The 20,720-nt window shown below is 36.5% G+C and overlaps 1 protein-coding gene across 1 annotated transcript in view; it reads right to left on the reverse strand.

Moving 5' to 3' along the window:
* The window catches only part of LOC106890775 (rab GTPase-activating protein 1-like), a 273,774-nt gene that overhangs the window by 102,571 nt on the left and 150,483 nt on the right, over positions 1–20,720 (reverse strand). The window contains exons 16-18 of the mRNA XM_014946791.1: positions 11,203–11,277; positions 7,365–7,490; positions 5,845–5,988 (exon numbers count right to left, since the gene is read on the reverse strand). Of these exons, the coding sequence (XP_014802277.1) occupies positions 5,845–5,988; positions 7,365–7,490; positions 11,203–11,277 (345 nt within the window). The remainder of the gene's footprint in view (positions 1–5,844; positions 5,989–7,364; positions 7,491–11,202; positions 11,278–20,720) is intronic.

The raw sequence follows: 20,720 nt of genomic DNA on the forward strand, positions 1-20,720 counted from the left end.
ATTTAAATAGCTCATCTAAATACATAAAAGCAAAACATCCGGGGCCAGAAAACCTGAGGTAACTCCATTGAAGACGTCAAGTTTTTGCAACAAAAAAGATTATAATGGCTGACACGTCAACAGCTGCTTGAATGTAGCAAACCAGCAGTGCCATTGGACGTGTATGTTCAACTTCTAGTCTTCCATCTGGAGTCTGAGAGACAATCTATTCTCTTTCTTTTTAAATTATTTAAAAGCTAGTTGTAGCAGTCTTGGAAAGAAATCCTTTCCAGTCTCTTTACGTTAAAGAGCGGTGGTTGATAAAGACTTCAGAAAGGAGACGTAGCTCTCTAGCAGGCATAATGCAAAGAGCAATGGACAGGAGGAAAGGCACAGTCAAAATGCCAAAGTCTAACCATGTATATTCATAAGAAGGAAAACAAACACACACATCCCCCAGCCTTTTCCAACTCACATGTATGACATTGACTTGACTTTACTAAATAGTACTGAAATAATGCAGTTTCAGCACAGATTTATACGTACTTAGAATTTAAGCCTACCTTTTAATATGCTGTTACTAAAAGAGATTTTGTTTCTAGCAAGCCCTGTCTGCTGTTTCGTAAGATCTATTAAAACATTCATAACTGGAAGGGTTAACAAATGAAGATAACGCATCAACAACAGGTAATTCCAAAAACTTCACTTTTTCTTCCCCTATAGATCTACAGAAGATAAACAACTGTACACAATACTTCATTTAACTCACATTCCATGTGAGTGCAGATTTACAGAGGAAGTGGGCTCGTTCCTGACTCAATTCCTGAGGAAGTTTAATAAATTAAAATGTTAATCTGTTCTTTCTCAACTCTGTTGAAGGCATCACAGAAGTATCTGACAGCGACAGATAAAAAATAGCAGGCTATTATGGTATCTACTATTCAGTATTAACACGCAGAGACGACTGGTCTTATCGTCTGAGCGATACCATACGGCGTAGTGTTTCCTGGCACATCCATTCTCCAGCAAGACACGCATAAGACAGAAATCAAACCTGCAGCACCAACTCAGTTAGTATTAACACGCAGAGACGACTGGTCTTATCGTCTGAGCGATACCATACGGCGTAGTGTTTCCTGGCACATCCATTCTCCAGCAAGACACGCATAAGACAGAAATCAAACCTGCAGCACCAATAGTTATAATTCTTCTAAGATTTTTCACTCTTTCATTATGAAGCAGCATTCCCAGGAAGCACATCTACGCAACATGGTGCCACTTTTTTCTATCACTAGGTGCTCATTTACCAGCACCAAGTCGCTCGTGTTTCCAAAGATGTTTAAAACCACCCATCAGTCTTCATTATCACAGATAGAATCTCAAAACTGATTGTAAAAGTTATTTTATACAAAGTTCTGAACACAATAGTTGATAAATAACGACCAAAGAATGACGGTATCTGGCTTTCAGTTCCCACTTACAATGTGAGGCTGCGTGGTCCTGTGAAAGGTATTTTACTTCTCCATTATTAGCTATATTAGAAAACATTAAATTATTTCATACTCAAAATTGATAGATAACCAGTTGCATCCCTTTCTATTCAGTCTTGATCACAGAACGGCAGCTTAGTAGTCAAACTATTAATTTTTGTAACAATACTATGTAATTACTGACACTAAAATATAGAAATATCTGTACCAGCCCAGAAAAGAAAGCATGTAGTAGAGTTTTTTTATATACTCCGTAAAAGGAGAGAAGCACAATCCTTGAGTATTTTATATGCCCAAGAACTGCACAGAAAAATAGCTGGACTTACTCAAGATGGAGGCTACCAATAGTGTCTCAAAACCCTAGGTTAATAATGGTATCACAGCTTTAGCATTGAACCTCCTTTAGTTTTTGCAGTACTGTATATATCACAACCACTTAAAGTCTTTTCTATTTTAAGCAGAAAAATTCATGAAAATTTACAAAACGCTTATCAATTTTCTGCCAACTGGTTTAGTTTTTTCCTCTTCTAAGTGCCTAATTAAGGTCACCTATTTATTCCTTTTAAAACCCGTATTTTAATTTTAAATTGTAAATTCTGAAACACAAAATGAAGTTAAACGTCACCGCCCAGGTGCTGTTCCTGCACTAGGGACAGCTCTATCCGAGCGACATGCGCTTTACCTAAACGAGTCGCTATTTCTGAGCGTGACTTTAAATAAATAATTTAAAATAGAACAAAACCAGAAAGCAAAACAGAGCCAGCTCACAAAGTGTTCAATAGCATAATGTCACATTGATAGATAAGACTGACAAGTCCAAATACAACTCCGAATTTCATCAACAACGTTGTTCTTCAATGCAAACAGAAATAGCAAAAGAAGGGGAGACAAATGAAGCAGCGGAAACAGGCAGCTAAAAGGAACATTATAGAAAGATCTTCAGCTGATGCTGACATGTTAAAATTTATCTACGTAGCCAGGCTCAAAACCACGCAGTTTGCTGCAAATACATGAAAGCTTTCAACTGTTTTGTATTTTTATTACAGGCAGCCAAAGTACTAAGCCTTATAATATGTACTACAGCACTGCAATAATAATATGTACCTGCCTGTAAGCCCAAAATCTTCTTCAAGCTTCTCATTTAGGAAATACAAAGAATTCAAATACATTTCATTTCTAGGTGAGGATGGGTGATGAATTCTCTCCTACAGTTACTGAGGCAATATACTAACACTACTAGAAATTTGGGTAATTTCAGCATTGAATCACATCTTCAACAGCCTGAAGACAGCTTAAAAATAAAAAAGGTCAGAGGAAGACAACAGGATAAGAGAAACACAGAGGCCACAGCAAATCCCAAATTCACATAAATTTAAATAAAATATTTCTCTCTATCAAGTCATATTTAATGTGAGAATGATGAAAAGACCTCAGCTGTAAAGGCACACTCTTTGATGGGATTTTTTAAATTTCTCAATAAAACTTAATTCCCACCATAAATTTAACTCATTTTTCACAGGCTTCATATCCCCACATACGCTCTTGCCCAGAAGGTCCACTGCCCAGCTTGAGTGTAACTATTCCAGCAGGCAAGGGAAGGAATCGTGCTTCTCTGGCCAGCTGCTAAACTACAGCATTGCCAACAGGTTATTTCTCCTCTCTGGATTAAGATTTAAAGATGCAAGGGAAGGAATTGTACTTCTCTGGCCAGCTGTTAAACTACAGCATTGCCAACAGGTATTTCTCCTCTCTGGATTAAGATTTAAAGAATACCTGTAAGGACCAATTTAATTCTTCCAGCCACAGTCAAAAACTAAAAAGACAAATCCCATCCAAAAAACTCTTCCTTGATGCAAATTTTTCATCCATAATTCAAATATTTTCACGGGGACCAGAGAAGCTCCCTTGGAATGACTAGTTGGCAGCACCCAGCCAGCAATGGTTTTAACTGGTCTTCTTCTCCTAATATTATTCTTTCATAAAAGAATTGCATAGGATGTAAACGTTTTGTCAACGATAGACAGGACAGGGACGTGGAGAAAGCACAGTCAGGAAGGAAGTTGAAGGCTATTTAAATTTCATCTGTATCTATGACAAATTAATGAGAAGGCTGGAAGCTTGTTTTTAAAAACACAAGACAGTTCACTTCAAAGGCTTCTTGGTATTTTGAGGAATTTTTTTTTTGCTGAAGAATATGTTCCACTGTTCGCAGCTGCACCTATTTTTTCTCCTTCCAGTTGCTGGAATTACAGGTATGCTGTTTGTTCAGAGATAAAGTAAAGAACCATTTAATGCAGACAAAAATTTTTTTTTGACTGATCCATTACTCCTTCTGGAGGCTGACTGGACAGACAGCCTCACAATATGGTTTCAGTCCTCCATTAAGGAACAGTTTCTTTCTTATTCTGTCTACAGCCATCTGCCTTCAGATTTTATTTTCTTTCTATGGTGAGGGCCAACTAGATTTTTATTTTAATATTATTTTAATCTACGCTCCCTCCCACAAATTCTTAGAAGTGCCTGTTACTTTAGGCTGGTTGAGTCATGAATCTTAGGAGCAGTTTTCTGATAGTCTTCACTGTTGCCTCAGTATGTTGTCTACATGCTGCCCCACTGTTTCTCAAGATGTCTGTATCTATCTTCTCACTTGAAATAAATTTTCTTACCATTTCTAGTTTATTTTTAGCTGCTATAAAAGAGGCTCCTTTAGCTTTATGCAATTACCCTCCACAAATGCTAACAAGTTTCCCTTTCTCTAGCAGACTCCAGTGTTGCACGCTCTCATTTTCTCCTTGCATTCTTTCACCTTCTTTCCCAGATTAATTCCTTCAGACATGCTGAGATAAACACTGCCAGATGTGAGATGAATGCAAATGTTAAGAGTCGTTTCTTTTTTCATTCTAAATATTCAATCTATATTACCCATGACTTAAAGACTTCTTCAGCATATTTTATCATCGAGCTTAATATAATATAAAAGGGCAGGAGCTTCAGACAGAACGTATTTATGCTGCTATCACAATAATCACCACTATGAAATGATGTTCTGTACCTCTTGACAAATGATCTCGTAAAACGGTCATTTCTGCGTGCAGCTCTACATCAAGATCAGAATGAAGTAACAAACTCAACTTGGAAGGAATGATCAAATCCACCCCAGAAGGTCATTCTGAAAATTGACTCGCTAACAGTTCAAAAGCAATCAAGGGATTGTCAACTGCATGACCAAAGAAGAGGACAAAGACCAGAAAAACCAGCAACGTTTCTGCTTTTTGTATTTGCTTACCTAAAATAATCAAGACACTGTGAAAGAAATAGAGCTCAGGTATTCATATGGAAATCTGAAATCACTTCACCGTTAGCACCTTTCACACTCCCTTGGATACCTGGCTGTATTAATCTACCTCTTTTTGGTAATTGAGCACTAATATGCAGAAGAAGTGATGTTCTTAAGGAAAAAAATATTGATTTATGAGTGGTGGACAATATTTTTTTAACAATGAACGCTATCAAGGGATGTACAGCAAGCCTGAAAATTCACAAGTAAAACACTCCATACAAAAGATTAACAAAATGAACTAGACTCAACAGTGTTTCATATTCATGATTCCCTTTGCATTTAAAATTCTCAATTATTTTATTTATTTATATTTTTTTTATGCTGGTGACCCATTTGAATCAGAGAGGAAATCAGTGGCAGGTTCAAAACCAGGTTTAATTCCACAGATGCCCTAACTTCTCAGTGACAAAAGGAAACACTAGTATTTTACAAAAATAAACACTGCAGACTATCAACCTGTTCTGACTTTTTTTTTTTTAAAGAAGAGTGGATATATCTACAATACAGAAACATACCATTTTGTCTCTGAAGTAATGTATTCCGTAGTTGGAATAGTAGGGTAAAAAAATAAAGGAAAAGAGCTTCATTCAATTGCCCTGTTTGGCAGTTCTCACTATTTATTTAATATCAGGCCATCAAACAACATGCAAACATGTTACTGTCTTTGGGCACTCTGAATCAGACAATTTGGAGACCTTTCCCTCTAAAACCCTGCCAGACTGTTACTACTAGGTATCTTCAAGATATTAGAATTCCTAACTTTGAATAAATTATTTAACAAATTAAATGAAGAACAGATGTGTGCATCAGATATTCTTAATTAGATCCCTTAGCAAAGAATGAGGCAATCCACAATTCTAATTTTAAAACCAAGCCACCATTTTACTGAACATCATCTCTTTGATATAACCACGGTTTCTACATAATTTAGTTAGATGTATTTTGAAATTAAACAGTAAATGATTCCAACAAAATGAAACACAAAAAGAAGAAACATTTGTGCAGGAATGGCTTTCTGAATCAAGGTTTTTTTACCTCACAAAGTAGTAAGTCAATGATGTGGAAGACCATGCAGAGTGGAAACTTGGCAGTAAAAAGAGTGAGGAACCACTGGGATGCATACATATGAGCTTCCAAGTTGAGGTCTGAGAAATGGCTATACAAGTCTGGTAACTGCTCCTAGAGTAAAGGAAAAAATAAATGCTTCAGTATTACTCATTAATCCCAGTTCTTCATCTACACTGCCAGTAAGTACCAGGTTGCTAAACACTGAAAAACACAACAAAATGAAATCCTGGCTTCTTTTGAGCGATGGAAATATGTTTCTTCATAAATGTCAGTGTCCATGGTTACAGCTTTTAGTAAGATATCCACTGTGGCTTCTATTACAGTATCAAATAATGTACTGAGATTATACTGAGGAATTACAAAATCTTCAACAGTTGAGAGTCAGAGCAGTTGTGAAATCTGTCTCTTGCATACGGTATATTTTTAAGCTATTCCTTTGCTGTGTCTTGCTATAAATGATTCTGCTACAAAACCCAATAGATACTAGAACAAGGACATCACCTTGCAGAGCATGAAAGCAATGAAGTGCCCAACAGACAATTTCCTCAAGTAGAAGCATATATAAGCAACACAAAATAAGCACTGATAATTCTACTGTACACTGATGAGGTATTCCTATTCAGTTAATCAAGTAAAAATCTTCGTTAACATATGTAAATATTGGGAAGACCACATGCTGAAGTATCAAATTCATTAGTATGCAATTCTACTCCATCTAGTAGAAAACACACACAATTTGACATCTGATAAAAAAAGAACATTAAATTAACTGTGATCTGTTTTGTTTGGTTTTAATATATTTCACAGAGGTATATATGGTCATCTATGGTAATTGACTCCAGCAACTAGCTTTCACTACGCTAGCAGAAACACAGGTCAAGGCTTAATGGACTGCTAGTAATCCCTTATTAGTCAGAACAAATATGTTTAAAACTTGCAGCTGTTTATTTATGTTAAATTGCTCTATGAAATAATTCCATCTGAAAAAAAAGAGCAATGTACTGAAAACACAGTCAAATCTACAAAATGACCTACACTCAATTCGCATTTCATAAGCATCAGGTTGTCCTGATTTGCCTGACCTCTTAACCACCAACATAATTCATAGAAAGTAGGACACTGATGGTGGCAGTCCAAAAGATATTTTGGCCTTAATAGAATAGAAACCTTCTCTCCAAGCAACATCACGATATAGGGAAGCAAGAGAGAGCAAGGAAACAGAGAGAGGAAAAAACCCAGATACCTACTGTGCTTGGATACATAGATTAGCAGCAAGATTGGTATATGAAAGACAAAAGAAATTAGAAAAAATTCTGACTCACAATGTTTGGACCCAGATATTGAACTTCCCTGCCTTGGTTCTACCCCACCTCTAAAAAGAAGAGGCTTTTTATTGTCCAGTAGTTTATGGAAGCAAAGTGTTAATCTCTTCTTCATACCAGTGTTCCCATTTATGAAAGTAGAAGAATTTGTTACCCTGGCCCCACCTGCATTAACTTCTCCAGCTGGAAAAATTTGCAATGGAGATCTTCAAAGTTATTTCTGTAGAGTTCCCTCAAGCCATAGTCATACATTATTTTCACAAATACACAGAATGCCTGCTCCTCTGGCATCTGTTTGGAAAAACACACAAACATAATTTTAAAAACTGAGCTGAGGCTGGAAATGTCTTACACAAATACACACACTTAAATATCTTATGCATGATGAATTCAGAACTAGAGATACATTAAAGTTTTCAGCACTCTGAATGTAGAATTAAGCAACTAAAATCTCAAGGGGACTATTCTCCTTAATGAGCACCTTGATTTGTCTCTGTAAGACCTTCTTTGAAGAAAACATTGGATCATATCATAGGTTCATGTAAGTATACATCCCTACAGCAGCACAACTGTCATCAATATTCTTTCTGCCAAATAGATATGCGAACAACCAGGACACAACTCTCAGCTACAAAACAACAATTTTTTAAAAGAAAAAAAAGAAAAAAAAAAAAGAAAGAAAGAGAGATATGGTTAAAAAGGGAAAATTCAGAACTAAGGTATAACCAACCCTTAGCAAGAATGATGCTTATCTACTTTCATCCAAACCCCAGAACATCAAACTCCCTGAAGTCAGGTTTCCCATGATGAATATGGAAACAACAAATTTTGCCTTCAGAACCTACTCTTGAGCTCAGGAGGGCTGATCCCATCTATGAACATCATGATTTTAACAGAAGCGCTGTCTCCATAATCTCTCTTTCATTTTGACCACGATTTGTCATCCAACAGAGTTTTAGAAGGCAGTACTAAAGGATAAGCTGTGTGAGCTGCTCTACAGTTGCATTTGTTGGCTTGAGTCCACTGAACATCAAATTTGTGGGAAGCCCTGTGTCATCAAACCTCCACAGGTAAGACACATCTCCCCCCTCTCCATGCCTTCAGGTATCACAATAATAAGAAAGGCACAAGTGGAGCCACCGCAGACTTTGAATCAGGTTTTCAATCACATTTAAAAACAACCTTTCTTTTGCAGGCACCAGATTGTAACAAATGAAAACAATTATTGAGTATCAAGAACGACAACTCTTGACCGTTTCGTACATTCACTCATTCAGCCTCTCGCCAACCCCTTATCAAATATCAGCAATAGATAAAAGCTCAGTATTTTCTTCAAAGAGAATTTTAGTCTCTTGATATTTACCTCTAGGGTTTCATCTTTTATGGTTCAGCCTATGATTGTGGCCTGTCTCCAGGGCCACGGGCAGACACTTTCATTTTCATTTTCAGACAGCACATATGAAAGTAACTAGTTAGCATAAAGAACTGCCAGATCAGCTGCTAGCTACCTGCCCAGGCTAGATTTGCCTGGAACAGGCTCCTAGGAATCTCAAAGCTCTTTATCACAATTTTATCTGGATGGAATGCTCCCCACTGACAGTGGATAAAAGCTGCAGACAAAGTAAAGGGAAAAAATAGTTTTATCCTGACCAAAAGCCTTGAATCTGCTCTACGGTAAGATGAATGCAAATTTCTTTTTTTTTTTTTTTTGCAAGGTAACAATTATTTCTAATAAAATGACAGATGCTCATGCACAAGCACACCTACCTTGCATGCTCAGACACACGTGCATTGACAGTTGTTCCTCCTCCAAGACAGGGAGAGGGAACAGAGGTGAATAATAGGCCCAAATCATTTACAGGCGGAGGCCACCAAGTCCTCGCTCTCAGTGGATGGAAGTTCTCCAGTATTACCAACCCCAAGAATTCAAAATAATAAAAATCAGGTTTTCATTTTGTATTTAAACAAAGTATTTTTTGGTGCTTCCATTCTGATTTTTAGCACTTAGGTATTTGGCCTGTTTTGTCTTTTCTTTGAAATCACAAAAGCCAAAAAATTAGTATTTTTTTAAATTTTTTCACATAGCAATGCCTCTGAGAGGTAGAGAACAAGGAAAAAAAGTACAAATAGTGTGAGACTTACAGTAAAATGATTAGAGTTGGCAACACTGTCCCCCTGTGATTAGAAGTTACCTGCTCACCTTTGATGGGAATTTCATCAAAGCAGCAAAATCACAAAAAGCCAGGATGGAGGTTCAGGCTACTCAACCATCCCTGAAACATATCTACACTGAACATAAAAGGATATCCTGTCCCAGAAAAAATGGGAAAGGAAGGGGTCTAGAAATCCATGCACAGAAGAGTTAGAGAGGTTCTTACAAGCATTCACCACATACAGATTGGTTGGAGAATTTGAGAAAAACAAGAGCTTGAGGACATCCTGGGAAGCTCCCAACTTACATGAGCTCATTGAGACTGCTTCCCTTCCCCCCTTTCTTTGATTATTTCAGTTAATATCCTATTATGAAAGCAAATGTTATAAAGGGCACATTAAAATGAGGGTAATTGCCATTTAGTATTCCCTGTGTACAGGGCAATTTCTTCTGACTCCAAAAACATTAGAAACAGAGGTGATTCTCTATAGTAATGACAGCATACAACCAAGTGAGAGGAGCTGAAGTATTAATCAAATGTTAAGAATGTGACACCCACTCATTTCTAAACAACTCCGGTATTGAAAATGGCTTATTATTCCAGTGGAACTTAAAAATCCTTCTTTGGGTAAAAAGTTAATTGCAAAATAACTGTTAGATAAGATAATTTGCAGTATATGTGGGATTGAAATAGTGTGACTAATTCAGGTTTATCCTTAAAGAATCTAAAGCTTCTCTCTAGCACCTTCACTGTGTATTCTTTTTAAGTCCTCAAGGCATCATAGATCTCACTAGGAATTACAACTTAAACTCTTTAAGTCCTCAAGGCGTCATAGATCTCACTAGGAATTACAACTTAAAAGAATCTGAATTTGAGTTCTAGATGCTTTAGGAGGTGTATGTGTAACATATATCACCAACAGCTGACTCAAAATCACAATCTGAAATGTATTTCAACCATGATTAATAAATTATTAATTAAGCAGGCAAGAGCCTGAGTTGTCATTAGGGTTTTGGGTGCCTTATTCCGATATTCTTTACGATATCCACGCTACTTGAATCTGCTGCTTTTCCACAGATACATGGAAGTTAAAACATCTTGCAAATATAAAAATTGTTTATTTATCTATCTTTATACATACACATATGTGTATATATAGGAAGCAACACATCAAAGTTTATAGTTTTTGGTTACAGGCTAAAACATCAAGGTTAAAATTCAGCTTTCACTCAAAAGTGAATCTCCCGAGGAGAAAAAGTCTCACTGAAAATTAATGAGACTGCTTGCTCGGGTTAGCTGCTCTGAGAATATCTCCCAAAATTAAATTCCCCATAAACACAAAGGGAGTTCACATACACACGTGTATATATAGGAAGCAACACATCAAAGTTTATAGTTTTTGGTTACAGGCTAAAACATCAAGGTTAAAATTCAGCTTTCACTCAAAAGTGAATCTCCCGAGGAGAAAAAGTCTCACTGAAAATTAATGAGACTGCTTGCTCGGGTTAGCTACTCTGAGAATATCTCCCAAAATTAAATTCCCCATAAACACAAAGGGAGTTCACCTAGGTGACAACTAAATTAAAAGAAAAGATTAATATGTAATAAATCAGTTTCAGGTTTTGACATGGAAGTACTTGACAATTTAACGGATTTCTCCAAGATAAAGGAGATCTGCATTCATAAAAATAGAAATCATTAGTCAGTATTTGCCAAAAAGTAACAAGAGGAAAATGCATACAGACAAATAAACAACAGTAAATATCTGTCAAATAGCATGTTACAGTGCTACTGATTTTAAAGCTGCTTTGGTTTCAAATATCAAAGCTTTCATTTTGCAATTAACTCACATGAAGTAGAAGCACAGCTGCAAGGAAAGACTGTCCCTGGCAATAGCCAATGTCTTCATCATAGACAGAGTATGCCTAGAAAAAAACAAAAGCCAACATATATTTAAAATGCACACAGGCATTATCAAAACGTATTATAATCACTGAGCTATGCAGAATGAGTAAATACAGTCTAAAATAATAAAGGGAGCGAAACTGGAACCATTCTTGCATAGGCTTTCAGGGCACTTAAGAAAACATCTACAGGTCACCCTCAGTTTTTCCATAGATGCCATATTTGTAAATTTTTATTTTTCAAACAGCATGAAAAGAGTTGGATGCAATTTCCTTCTTCTAAATCAAGGACAATTCTGCTGATGTCAGTAATGTTGTAACTTTATCGACGTAACAAATACGATATAAGGAGCAGGTCAGTTTGTGTTGTGTGGAGAGCACTTGTTTGCTTTTGGAAAAACAAGTCTGACATCATACAAGTATAGGAACCAAGGCTGAGTGTTGGAAGAACCACTCTAGCCTGAAAATTTCATCAGAAAGAGTTCTTCCATGTCCTTGTTATGCTGAAGAATGGACAAGACTCATTTTCCTATGGTATGACTGACATACTAATTTATTTTTTTTTTCTCTTAAAAAAACAGAACAAAAATAACCAACCTTGCCTTCCCCCTTACTTTCCCCAGGGAAGATGACAGATTCTGTTTTTAAAGAGATGCCAGAGGATGTTAAGAATTTGAGGAAACTTGAGAAAGTATAAGCAGCACCAGGACTGACATCGGAGAGAGACACATCCTGAGAGAATACGCAAGGTACTAAGGTTCCAGCCAGGGAAAACAAAAGCCCAAGGTCAGAGCTATGGGGAGGAACAAGACACATGAATCAGAAGATCCGCTTTGCCCCCACACCACTTCCAAGACTGTTTACAGATGAGAACGTTTTGAACTGGAACACTCTGCTTATCTTCTCCTTTTTAAGTCTTGAAGGAAATGGAGATTGCAAGTTGAGAGGCACGAAGCACAGCGGGACTGCGAATAAACAATGTCAGGTGTGCTGGGGAAACCAGGCCCGTGCGGATCTATTGTGCAATATTTCAAAGGTGGCTCAAAAGGGGAGAAGAACTGGGACTCAAAAAGAGATGTGACTCTCTTCCAGCCAACAGTATTAACATTATTGCAAATAGTTTCTACTAGAAACATTAAAATCGAGGCCAAAGTCTTTAAACCCCCCTTCCTTTCTCATTCTGATGAGCAGGCCAGAAACGTTAAAATCGAGGCCAAAATATATTTAAAGTCTTTAAACCCCCCTTCCTTTCTCATTCTGATGAGCAAAATCTAAGGAAGAAATATTTACAAGGAATTCTGCAATGATTCTATAAGAGATTTCTGTAAAGCATATAGCCTGAGTATTCCTTAAAAGTCACTGTTTATAATCAAGTCACCCATACATTTCCCAATACATTTGTAGCTTTGTGAAAAACTGTGATTTACAGCTCTTTGTCATTTGTCAATACTATTTATCATTCTTTTGAAGTATGTTAGATGGGATTAGTTAGAATCCAAGGGAAAATAATCCCAATCCACTGCTCAGTTTCAAGTCAAGCAAATACAAGACTAGTCACATAAATTATTGGGGCTCATTAAACTCATAATGGCTCATTAAACTAATGAGCCATTACAATCTGCTTACTAGTTTAAACCAGCTCTACCTACAAAATCAACTGCAGAAGTGTACGAAAGCAGCCAAAAAACTTCAAACTGGAAAAAAAGGAAAAAGTGAATTTAAAATTACTTTTTAGCTACTAAGTACTGAATTAACAGAAATTACTTTCAACACTTAAATTAATATTGCATATGACTAATGAGAACCATCTACTGGTTAATCATCATCATCATCTTTATCTATTTGTATCCCAAATCTATCATTTTATGGATGCCTAATACTTTATTTCTGTAGCATTCTTAAAAGAAGTATTATTTCTGCTTTTGAAAGCTCAACTCTACTTAGAAACAAATATGCAGAATTACAAATTATAGATCTGACCTGTGATTTCTTCATATTAGAGTAAAACACTTCTGTTCTGCTATAAACAACTCCAGGATGAAAAATTAATAGTGATTTATCAACACATGGGTGTATTCTCTGTTGCAAAAAGCATTATTAGCACAATGGCTAATAATTTGCTGAAAACAACAATAAATTAATTCAAATGAGTTTTCAAATAACTATTGAGAAATCAATACACTGGAGCAAATAAAAACCAATAAATTAAGTCAAACAAGTTTTAAAATAAATATTGAGAAATCAATACACTGGAGCAAATAAACTGCCTTCAAAACTGACATAGATTAAAAAGTTAAGAAATTTTCCAGAAATAAACAAATACTCCATTTGAGATTGCGCAAGAAGTCAAAATTATGGCAAAAGCGGGAAAATGGGGAGGGTGCAAAAAAAGCCTCACTCTGCATATTAAACATAAAAATATGAAGGAAGGCCAAGAAATGTTCTCATAATCAACTTCCTAAACACATTAAAACCAGCAATAAATCCATTTCAAACACATCCAGAGCAGGAAGGCAAAGCCTCTACTTTCTACTACAGCAGAAAATCCACGTGAACTTTCCTTGTGTCTGTTTTATTACAGAAGAATCACAGGGGTTGTCATCCTGCTGGAATCATTTCTAACAAGGGATGTGTTGAAGGATCTGTCTCCAACTGAGTATCAGAAGAGATGATAAATTAAAAGGAATAAAAACACTAAAAATTCATTAAAAACAGACAGTATTCACCCAAAACCTTGGGTGAGGTTGAGGGGGTGGTAATCACTAAACTGGTAAACCATTAATTTGCTTATTAAATTTTGTAAAATTTGTAAAATTTATTTTAAAGATCTGTAAAAAGAGGTGATACACAGAACTATAAATCAATGAGTACTGGATAATTTGGTTTAAACAAATATTTCAAATTAATTAGTGGACACAGATATACATAGTATATAAGACAAAAATGTCTGAGGGTCCCATTAAAAGAACGTCATCATTAACAAATCTTTGAAGCAACTAACAACTATGAAAAAAAAATATTAACTGCTTCATCTGTTTGCTTTTTGAAATTACTTTCCACTAGGTCCTTCACAAGCAGCTGTTATTAAATACATAGACACTAAGTTCAGTTTTGCTTGAGAAGTAGATCAAACTGAGAAAGATTCTGTTGTTAAGTCAAAGCATCATAATCCTGGCAACTAAAGATTTATTTTTTAATGAAGTCTCTAAATCTATATGATTTCATTGTATTTGCCCAAAGCAAAGAGATTTTTGAAGCTTTATGCATATTACCTTTCCAATTACACTTTTTTAGTTTTAAGTGACCTATGGGACTTGATATTGCTGAAATATAATGTAATTAACCAAAACATCCTCAAAAATAAGGGTGCTGCCTACAGATATCACCACAATATCATATTACTAAGAAAAGATCTAAGATTAATTATTTAAGATTTATCCTTCTAAAGGACTGTTGAGCATTAACTTTGTCTTTCCAGATGACATACGAAAACAAAGCAAAATCCCCAAATCCCTATTGCCATCGCAGTCATTGTAACTTTGTAATTTCAAGAGAATGGGATTTTTCCCCATGACAACCTTCAACAATTTTGCAGTCTTTTAAGTTATTATTTTCTTAAGCTCTTGGGGAACCTCCAATCACAACTCTCCAGTTAACTGAGATTTTAAATATTCTCCATCTCATAAATGGGACTTAATGAAGATTCTGCCTTGAAGCCTACTTTCATTCATTTTAACTAAATGAAGATCTCACCTAGAGAATTAAAACATCTTTTTAATAGTTATCTGTCTTCTGAAGAGAAGAACTACTGTGCAGTTATTAGTACAACAGCATTAGAAAGTGAATACTTTATTTGAGGAGACTCTGGTGCTTCCAAAGTCAGTGACAGAGAACCACCTGCTTGCTAGGAAAGTGAATGAAGAGGCCAGAGATGGACAAATTCTTCTTTAAAATTATTTCTGCAGGAAAATCTCCCAAGATCAGGATCTTCCGCAGATCTAAAAATTGCAAGTAGCACTTGAAAGATGAATGGAAAAGGTTGCTGATTTGAATTTAAAACCCCAGATTTGAGATTTCTGCTACTACTGTGTATAAGTCCCGATAGTTTTTAAAAAGCAGGAGTAGGGAGTATACGTCTCAAATTCCAGAATGCAATGTTTTTCATCATTTTGCATCATCATAAGCATGAAAATGCCTGCTTATATTTGCCGAAGGATCAAATGTACTTAAAACAACAAGATGTGAAAAACTAACTCGCAAAAATGAGCTTACAATCACATTGCCAACTTGCCTTCACAGAGTAACTCACATTAGAAATGAAACATTATAATTATATCAGAAACTAAAGAGAGCTCATAAATAGTATTTCTTTAGTGTCTGCCTCATACAAAGGTCTTACATTTGCCAGAGCTTTCGTTCCTCTCCCTGCCCCCCCTCCCCTCCCTTCAGAGCAGTGCAGAGGGAAAGGCATGAGCAGAGGCTCTACAGATCTCCATCTCTCATCCGCAGTGATGGTATCTCTCTTGTCAGTAATAATGTCTCCTGGCACAGGCACCACTCACTCCCCCAAACAAGCGACAGGCACACACTGGCACAAGGCTTGTTGACAGCCAGAAGAGAGAGATCCGGCATCTGTGTCCCCGGAAAAAAGGAAAACCTTACAGGAATTGAAGGCAACTTTTTGGGGGGAGAATTACAAGCCTGATCTGCTCTCGTTACTTACCTTTGTGTCGCTAACAAAATGATAAGAGACTACGCAGGGAATCTGTGCTGAAGTCTGGTTTAGTAGAGTTAAAAGACTTACATGGTGTCTGAAAAACAGACCGTCTCAAGAAAACATCTGTATTTTGATGCAGACTTCTCGGGCAACAAGGTATTTTATGACACGCTTGATTGATGAATAATTTTAGTGATAGTAAAATTTAAAACCCTATATCTAAATTTATTATAAGGCTAACAGTCTGAAAGCAGCAATACTCCTATGACTGCAGCATTTAGGATGTATCACATTATAGAAGGAATTTCTGTGTTAACTGAAAACTGTATTTTTAGAAATGAGTTACTCATTTATTGAGTAGCAGGGAGAGGCACATGTATGTTATACAATATGCCTCCCCCAGAGCTATAAGGGCCGAGAGAATGAAGAAATCTTTACATTTATTCAGGCAGGCCTCTGAGCATACTAAAGACTTCCCTCTCTTTCTAGCATTCAAGATTCAAAATCCTGACCTTTTCACTAGTACAGTCTCAGCAGAAACCCCATATGCAAGAGCAGTGCTACTGCTTCCTTGCTGAGCACAGATGCACAGAGAAGGAACCTTATTAATATGTAAATGGAAGAAGATAACATTAAAACTCCTTTGCAGGAAACAAGACAACAATATTTACTAAAATTACTCTTCAACCCAGGAGCAAAGAAAATAAACAACTAAAAATAGATGAAAAATAATTCTTAATTGATTCTGTTTATCCTCCTATGTTTATTCTAGAATTGGCAAATAGACTACTATAGGAAAGAAAAAGACCTGCTCACTGACAACTAATTAAACCAAAGTGGACACATACTGAAACTTCCCATTTGTACATCTGAGGAGGTACTAAGGATTGAAAGGTGTGGAAGAATAGGTGCATGCTGAAAAGGGGTGATCATCCGAAAAAAGATGATGCAACAAAATGGAAATGAAAATGTAAAAAAAGGATGAAAGTTAGACAATCGGCTTATAGGACAGCACTAAGCAGCAGTTCTGCCATGCTGAAGGATGAGCTGAAGAATAAATCCATCATTCGCAGCTAATCACAATATAGAAGCTACTGGTCACAGAAGAGCAACTCAAAGACATTTTCATGTTTCTATTATACAGCAAAGAAAGGCAAAAAAAAAAACCCCATATTGGAGCCCATTCAGTATTAGCTTTGCTAGGAAAACAGTTTATTATTCCCTCTACTAATGTGGGTACCAACAAACAGACAGACGTTGGAACGATGACTAAAACGGAGTGTTTTGTTTCACAGTAAACCAGCTATAACACTGATCCTGCGCATAAAACCTTCAGGTGAGTATGACTGAGATTAGGAAAAAATTACAAATTTGATCAACCAAGGAGATAAGTGTTAAATAAATAAATATGTCTTGATACAAGTGATTCATATCCTTCCATAATGCCTTTGTTTACTGCAAAATACTAACATCAACTTTGAATCTCTGAAAAGTAATACAACCATTTTCAGAGTAACAGGGAAATGTTGTGTCTATTTTTCCAGTGTGTCCTGTAAGAACACTCACCGAGCTAACCTGATTGATTTCCCTACAACATACTACCTTTCTCCTATTAAAGTCACAGTGGTTGGTTGTCAAATAGGAGTTACTTTAATCAAAAAAAATTAGAGAAAAAACATCTCGCGTTAAATTCTGCACTGCATACACTCCAAACAGTTGAGAGGGCTATTTCTGCCAAGTGCTTTGATTCCCTGGAGCATCGAGCTGTTAACTACATATGCACGCGTGGAAGTAGGTCGAGAGTACTATTCTGTTATGCATTGTAACACAGAGAATGAGTTCTTTAAATACAGCTAGGATTCGCATAGTACTTAGACAGAAAGAGTGCAAGAAACAGAACTATCTTCCCAAAGATGTTTGCTCTGTGCAAATCTAGCTTATGCAATGTCCCCCAAGTGAAATCTCCAATCTAGAATCTGAAACTCTTTCATTCCTTATTGCCATTGTCAGCCTTAAGGTTTATTTTTAGATACTTTGTCACATAAATGTTCTGCAACCAAAAAAGTTTCCATCTTTCCTGATTTCCTACTGTTCTGAAGAAGAGATTAAGAGAGAGAACTAAAACTGACAGACCCGTTAAAATGAGGCAGTGAGCTTTTAATGGTTTTCCTTTTTATCTGACAGCTCAGATCATCTCTCATTTCAGTGGGGCATGAAGAAAATGCTCTTCAGATTTTTACCCTCAAACTTGAGGACAGACCTTTTCTAGCCTTATTCAATAATCCCATTCTTCAAATATCTTGCTTTCATATTAGAAGGAGGGCATGAGTGCACAGCACCTCTGATAAAAGTTATTCTAGTAATATAAAACAGCCACGATAGTCCTCTCAACACTGATTTTTATTTTTTTACTTATGAAATGACAAGTTTAAAAGCAAGTTAGTTAGCTTTTAACAGTATCTCTCTAAAACTCACCACATCAATCATAAACTCAAGGTCCAGTTAGACCCAGCCATAGACAGGTCATTTGTAGAACAGAGCCATAGCCACCTAAGAAAACAGTGCAAGGATGAAGGAAAAGGAGCTGCCTAAAAATCCACAAAGCCGTTGCATCTGATGTTCATACTGGCAAGTAGGTAGAAACTGTCAAGAATAAAATCAGTCAACTTATGAATAATTCAATGTTGAAGATTGGATATGGCTGCTCTTCCAGGAAGCAATGCTTCCCAAATCCTTCTTTGAACCAATGAGCACATAAAAGAATGAGGCAGTCAACAGAGTCTAGGAGGATTTTTAGGAAGCCTTCAACAAAATCCCTTCCCAATGGCTTTTTAGGGAACTAAGCTGCTATAGAAAGTCCTCTTATGCACTCAAATAATTAGATTAAAGATCAGAAAGCAAAAGGCAGGAATAAACAGTCAGTTCTCACCTACAGAATGAGGGTGAGGTCACTCACACAACCTTACAGCAAGATGTGCTAGGGCTGATGCTGTTGAAAATACTCACAAATCATACAGAACACATAAAAATAGCATAGTATGAAAGTCTGCTGATGAGACAAAGCTGTTTGAAGTGGTAAATTAAAAGCTGACTGCAAAGATGCTATGCAGAATGTGTTCATATCAAGAGAAAGTGGCAAAGTGGCAGAGGTCATTCAACTGGAGATAAATACAAAAAGCTTCAAGAGACAAGCAGTCCTCAACTTGATGTACACACTGACAGGCCTCTGATCTAGATACTTCAAGAAACCTGAGGAATGAGAGGACCAACATCTGCAGCAACCACCTCTGCAGGAACAGTAGAGGCCCTGGGAGCACAGAAGGTTCCCAGCTTTGGAAGACAAGTGGAATTCTCCACTTTTACTACAAAAAACATGGGAAGGTCTGAAATCTCTGTCTCTGTGAAGCTGCCTGCTGAGCAGCTAATTCCTCTAAGGCGCTTCCACTTCAGACAGATTCACTCCTTTATCTTCTCTTTATTAAACAAAGTAAACTGAGATACTCATTCATGAGAAAGAGTTTTTCTTTCCCAAGTCCTTTCATCACCTTCATGGAACTTCTACAGGTTCTTTCCAGTGCAGAAGTAGTCACCTTTAAGTCACAGTAAGCAAAAGCAGCTGCAGCAGCTGTAAAATACTGAGTTACTCAAGTCATTCTATTCCTACACAAGATTCATCTGTCTATACATCCTTTAACACCTCATTATTTACCACTCCATTTTTCTCTGTGTCATCAAGATATATTTATCAGAAGTGATTTTTCTGTTTTCTTTTAGGTGACTAATCACAGTACATCGAACAAGTGATCTTCATGACGCCTTGTTTGAAATACATTTATTCAGTGCTGATGTTTAGTAACCTGCCAGCTAGCCAGATTTTAATTCTTTAATGTGTACCTTGGTCATGTTCTAACTTATCCAGCAATTACACTGGGTTTTTTTTGCATTGCAGACTACACGATCTACAGAATTTCAATAAAATCACCTTCACCTGTGAAACCTGAATTTCCTTTTTTTTTGGTATTAGCTTGTCAAGATCTATTTTCAGTAAACTCATAGGCATTCATTATAACATACTTCTCACATTTAATTCTTGATAAGCTGAATGCTATTCCATCATTTTTCACTTCACTGATATCAAACTGACAAGTCCATAATTACCTGCATTGTCCTAGTTATTCTTTTCAAAGATTGGCACAGGAACTGTTTCCTTATAGCCCTCCAAGATTCATGAGAAATCAATATAATTGGTTCAAAGTTCTCTCTGCTCCTTCATTTTTAACTGTTTTTTTTAGATGAACTTCAATATATGTAACCTAAGCAGCTATATTTAACAGTTGTCCAAATTATTGTTTGAATAGGATTCTGTATCACCATAGAATTTATCCAGAGAACAGGAATACGTATCATTATAACCCAAAGGCAGGACACTCTTTTCTGCTTGTTATGAGAACTCCATCATTTCTGTCTATTAATCATAGAATCATAGAATCGTCTAGGTTGGAAGGGACCTTAAAGATCATCTAGTCCAACCATCAACCTAACTCTGACAAAAAAATAAATAAGAAATAAGCAATAAAAAAAAACCCAAAAAACCACAACACTAAACCATATTCTTGAGGACCATGTCAACCCGTCTTTTGAACACCTCCAGGGATGGTGCCTCAACCACTTCCCTGGGCAGCCTGTTCCAATGCTGGATAACCCTTTCCTTGAAGAAATTTTTCCTAATATCCAATCTAAACCTCCC

This window comes from Calidris pugnax, unplaced genomic scaffold (assembly GCF_001431845.1).
Source record: "Calidris pugnax isolate Ruff unplaced genomic scaffold, ASM143184v1 scaffold30, whole genome shotgun sequence".
Classification (NCBI taxonomy): domain Eukaryota; kingdom Metazoa; phylum Chordata; class Aves; order Charadriiformes; family Scolopacidae; genus Calidris; species Calidris pugnax.